Source organism: Carassius auratus, unplaced genomic scaffold, assembly GCF_003368295.1.
Source record: "Carassius auratus strain Wakin unplaced genomic scaffold, ASM336829v1 scaf_tig00025795, whole genome shotgun sequence".
In the NCBI taxonomy this organism is placed as follows: Eukaryota; Metazoa; Chordata; class Actinopteri; order Cypriniformes; family Cyprinidae; genus Carassius; species Carassius auratus.
In genome coordinates this window covers 24158-29894 of record NW_020525458.1, presented here as the reverse complement: position 1 = coordinate 29894, position 5737 = coordinate 24158, and the positions used below count along the sequence as shown (strand labels likewise).

The 5737-nt window shown below is 44.4% G+C and overlaps 1 protein-coding gene across 1 annotated transcript; it reads left to right on the top strand.

Moving 5' to 3' along the window:
- The first annotated feature begins 2398 nt into the window (after window positions 1-2398).
- LOC113078490 (cyclin-L2-like) lies at window positions 2399-4046 on the top strand. The gene is made up of 6 exons (XM_026250790.1): window positions 2399-2594; window positions 2673-2772; window positions 2842-3085; window positions 3321-3408; window positions 3666-3725; window positions 3789-4046. Exons 1-6 carry the CDS (start codon window positions 2461-2463, stop codon window positions 3898-3900), a joined length of 738 nt encoding a protein of 245 aa, XP_026106575.1. The 5' UTR covers window positions 2399-2460; the 3' UTR covers window positions 3901-4046.
- Window positions 4047-5737: the final 1691 nt, after the last annotated feature.

Sequence of the window (5737 nt, the reverse complement as noted above, 5' to 3'; positions counted from 1 at the left end):
AAACGTTTATCTCCTATTTTAAAACCTCCTTTTATCTTCGGAACACAGTTTAAGATATTTTAGATTTAGTCCGAGAGCTCTCAGTCCCTCCATTGAAGCTGTGTGTACGGTCTACTGTCCATGTCCAGAAAGATAAGAAAAACATCATCAAAGTAGTCCATGTGACATCAGAGGGTCAGTTAGAATTTCTTGAAGCACGAAAATACATTTTGGTCCAAAAATAGCAAAAACTACGACTTTATTCAGCATTGTCTTCTCTTCCATGTCTAATTCATTTACTCAAACAGTACACTGACTGAACTGCTGTGAAGAGAGAACTTCAGTTCAATGTACTGTTTGAGTAAATGAATTACTCCGGGATATTGGTTTGTTTGAACTCAGAGGGAGTGTCAGCTTCATTAAAAAAGTGAACAGCTTAAGTCATTTGTGGATTAATGCGTATTAGAGATGCGACTCGTTTAAAACGATTCAGTTCGATTTGGTGAACTGAATGATTCGTTCGCGAACGAGATATCACAAACTGCTTTGATTTTGACTGAGAGCTCTCGAACTAAATCTAAAATATCTTAAACTGTGTTCTGAAGATAAAAGGAGGCCTTACATGTTTGGAACGACATGAGGGTGAGTTATTAATGAGATAATTTAGATTTTTGCGTGAACTATCCCTTGAATGTAAATATGCTGTATATAACAAGAGTATATTAAACTGACACTTGTCTCTTAAATGTGTTGCTGTTCCTTCCATGTTTTATTCACAAACATGTTTTTATGTTTGTTACCAATCAGAGACGATCAGATACGAGCCCAGGATCCTCCTCAAGCAGTGAATGATGAACTACAGAGAGTCAAAGAGCAGCACAAAACCAGCATGAAGAACAAGTATGAGAGATTATGTGAGGGACTGAAACTCCAGGAGAATGAAAGCCTCCTGAACAGCATCTACACACAGCTCTACATCATAGAGGGAGAGAGAGAAGGAGTGAATGAAGAACATGAGGTTTTACAGATGGAGAAAACAGCCAGAACACAACCCTCACAAGACGCTCCAATCTACTGCAATGACATCTTTAAAGCCTCCACTGAAGCAGGATCTGAGGAGAAAGAGCAGATCAAGACTGTTCTTACTAAAGGCATCGCTGGAATCGGAAAAACCGTCTCTGTGCAGAAGAAGAAGAAGAAGAAGAAGAAGAAGATCAAGACTGTTCTTACTAAAGGCATCGCTGGAATCGGAAAAACCGTCTCTGTGCAGAAGTTCATTCTGGACTGGGCCGAGGGAAAAGCCAATCAGGATGTAGATTTCATGTTTGTGCTTCCATTTCGAGAGCTGAACTTGATCCGAGATCATCAGTACAGTCTCCACAGACTTCTGCTGGACTTTCATCCTGAACTTCAAGATCTGGACTCACAGATTTATGAGGAGTGTAAAGTTGTGTTCATCTTTGATGGTCTGGATGAAAGCAGAATCACACTGATGTTTTCAGACGCTCAGAAAGTTTGTGATGTGACTGAGACTTCATCAGTGGCTGTGTTGATGTCAAAGCTCATGAAAGGAGAGCTGCTTCCCTCTGCTCTCATCTGGATCACCTCCAGACCAGCAGCAGCCAATCAGATCCCCTCCAAATACATCCACCGTCTGACAGAGATTCAGGGATTCACTGAGCCTCAGAAGGAGGAATATTTCAGGAAGAGAATCAGTGATGAGCATCAAGCCAGCAGAATCATCTCACACATCAGAAGAGCAAGAAGCCTCCACATCATGTGCCACATCCCCGTCTTCTGCTGGATCTCATCCACTGTGCTTCAGAAGCTCCTGGAAGAAGATCTGAGTGCAGAAATCCCTCAAACTCTGACTGAAATGTACATCCACTTCCTGCTGATTCAGATCAACATGAGGAAGCAGAAGTATGAAGAGAGAGATCCAGAGAAACTCCTGCCGTCCAACAGAGAAGTGATTGTGAAACTTGCTGAAGTGGCTTTCAAACAGCTGATGAAGGGCAATGTGATGTTCTATGAGGAGGACCTGATTGAGAGCAGCATAGACGTCACTGACGCCTCAGTGTATTCTGGGATTTGCACTGAGATCTTTAAGCAGGAATCTGTGATTCATCAGAGGAAAGTCTACAGCTTCATTCATCTGAGCGTTCAGGAGTTTCTCGCTGCTTTCTATCTGCTTTACTGCTACTTCACAGAGAACCAGAAAACACTGCATGAATTCAGATATTACGGATGTTACTCTGACACTGATGAAGTCTCTCTGTGTGATCTACTAACATCAGCAGTATATAGATCTCTTGAGAGTAAGAATGGACGTCTGGATCTGTTCCTGCGGTTCCTGTGTCACATTTTTAACTTTGAGACTGAGGTCAACTGAGTGACTCAAACACAACTATTACAGAAGGTTCAAACACTCACTGATGCTCCAGAAGAAGAAACCATGCACTAAGAGCTGAATGGAGCAGAATGGAGAAGCGTCCGTGCACTGGTGTATCGTATGTTTCTGGTCTTACTGTGAGTGTGTTACCTGTGCAGGTGATCGTGATGTATCTCCAGGTTCTGGAGTGTGAGAAGAACACCAGATTGCTTCAGATGTCCTGGTGAGATCCTCAGCTCAGTCTGTCTCTAACTGAAAGCGTCTCAGTTGTGTTGATTATAACATCTGTCTGTGTCTGAAGGAACTACATGAACGACAGCTTGAGGACTGATGTGTTTCTGAGGTTCAGCGCTGAGACAGTTGCGTGTGCGTGTATCTTTCTATCCGCACGGGTTTTACAGGTGAACACACACACACACACGCACACACACACACTGACCCTGTCCTTCACACTGTCTCTCTGTGGTCAGATCCCTCTGCCTGCCCAGCCGCCCTGGTTCCTGTTGTTCGGAGCATCAGAAGAGGACCTGATGGAGATCAGTGGGTGTGTTCTGAGGCTGTATACGCTGCAGTGTGAGTCTCTGGCTGCTCTGCTGCAGAAGGTGGAGGAGATGCGCTCAGTACTGGACGCTCAGTATAACACCAGTAAACAAGCAGGACTAGTGTCTGGGACTGAAACCCCCACAGACGGGTTCTCTCCTGCGTCTAAAGCTGGTGCGTTCACATCCAGGAGCACAGCTCTGAATCTAACGTATGTGCAGAACTGGAAGGAGCAATCAGCAGTTAGCTTTGTGCAGTTCTGCTTCACTATAATAAACACACATTTGCCTTTTTCAGCTCAATTCACTTCAGTTTTGTTTCCATTCCTTCCCATCAGTCGACTTGACTGAAGTATTAACTGTTTTATAAACATTTCAAGCTCTCTTTTAATGCATTCATTCTCTCTCAGCGTCTCCTGCTGAAAACCAGAAGAACCACGACTCTCCGCTGTCAAGTCTCGCTCTCAAAAACGCCTGTCGAAAGATCACAAGAGACGGGTGAGTTATAGACATCTGGAGCTTCATCTGAACAACTTTAAAGATGATTTCCTCAATATTTAGATGTTTTTGCTCCCTCAGATTCCAGATTTTCAAATAGTTGTATCTCAGACAAATATTGTCCTCCGAACAAATTTAATTTAATCTAATTTAACTAACCAGACATCACTGGAGAGATGATTTATTCAGCTTTGATTAGACACAGTGTGATTTGTGAAGGGCGTGATGCAGTGTGCTTCACCTGTGTCTGTCTTCAGGAGGAAGCGTCTGAGTCGCAGTGATGAAAGGCGATGTGTCCGCTGTGTCCCCAGACGCAGGTAACCCTCACACACACACACACACACACACCTGTGGAGGAGTCTGACCGCTCTGTGTTTCAGGCGCAGTCGCAGTGTTTCCTCTCCATCTCCTGGACACACACACTCCCACAGACAGCGGCGGAGTGAACGAGAACGAGCGCGGAGAAAACCATACTCCACTCACAGGAAATGATGTCATCAGGCCGGGGGAGGGGCCAGAGCTGACCAATCAGACGCCGTCTGTAAAACCTCTTAGACTGCCCTTAGAGATGTGTTTGTATTGTGTGTTAGAGCTGCACGGTTCATCGTTAAAAGATCACCATCCATTCAGCCTTTCAGAATCGTGCAGCTCTGTTGTGCTTTTATAAAAGAAATCTAGAGAAGAGTTTAAATAAAAGGGATCATTTTAATAACTGCGTCTGCATGACTCTATTCATGACTCTTGTGTTCTAGCATCATTGCTACACTTGTTTGGACCCTTGATATTAAGCCCTGTGATTTTAAAACGGGATTTAATAAACCCACCGGTTGGAGTTTTATTATTATAGGACTGGCGTGTACACACCATAGACTGTAAAAAAATATGGACGTAGTGTCCGTGACGTCACCCATAGACTCCTCATTAGCGGTTTTGAAGCCTAAAGTGTGCAGAGCGGGCCGTCGCCATCTTGGCAGCGCGTCACCGTGCGACTCTCCCGGATAATCGAAAATGGGCAAAAAGGCGGGAGCTGATTGCTGAAGCCACGCCCACCTAGCGCGACGGCATTGTCAGCAGCGGCAATCCACCTGTCACTCAAGTGGCCACGCCCTTAATTATGCAGAACTTAAAGTCTTAATATAATTTAAACGGATGAGTTTAAAAATAATTCACCCCCCTCACAGTTGTCATGAAAGGCAAAATTAGCAATATAGACCAAAATCATTTTTTGAACCAGGCTGTAAACATGTTTTTTTCCTGCTGTAAAGTTGGGCATTTTAACATGGGGAGTCTATGGGACTGACTCTCTTCTGCAGCCAGCCTCAAGCGGCCAGTCGATGAATTACAGTTTTAGTCTCTTCCTTATTGGCCTCACTAGAGAGAGCGGGAGGTTGCCGCTCGGTTCACACACTTCCAACACACATTTCTGTTCAAACAACAACTAAAGTGAATGTAGCATCTGATGACCCCTTTAAGGAGCTGTGTTCACGCTCCTGTTCGGTGTCTGCAGCGCGAGCGTGTTCTCGTTCTATGAGGTAATAATCTTAATCTTTATTTACATTGAATCTTTACGCACCACATCATTCGGATAAATAATCTTCATTGAGGTTGTTTAGTTCGTGTTGAACTCTACACGCTTACAGTGCATGCGGCCCTACGCCCTCGAGGGGCCCGAAGCCTGCGTGGAGTTCAGCCTCGTGCCCGGCAGGATGCAGGACATCGTTATCGCCATGACGACGGTGGGCGGGGCCATATGTGTGATGCTGGTCCTCATCTGCCTGCTGGTGGCGTACATCACCGAAAACATCATGAACCTAACAGTGCAGCACTCGCACAGATCACACTTACACACACACACCTGTGAAAACACCAGCACAAGTATCGTCATCAAACATCGTTATCATAGCGCAAACACACACGCACACTTTCACACAGCTCAGGATTAGAGACCATGTGCGGAATCCACGTCAAACTCCTGAGATGCACTTTCACCACACTACGTACTATTTACCGGCTGTGTTCGGAGCGGAGTACTTAGCTACTGTTTAATGAATACTGTGCGGTTTGCGAAGTCTAGTACTTTTGAGATATGGTAATCATGTTGAGTGGCGTCCAATTCATAGAAAAGATTATTTGTGTTTTAGCGCAATTTAAAATTTTGGCGATCACATAAGGAAAGGGGATACAGTATACCGTAGGAATAATATGCTAGTATGCTACTCTGAACAGCCACCCCTATATTCACCTATATTCATTATAGACTATATTCACCAAAAGAAGGACCCAGTGACTGAACAGTCATCTGAATACTGTGCTTTAATAAACAGACTGG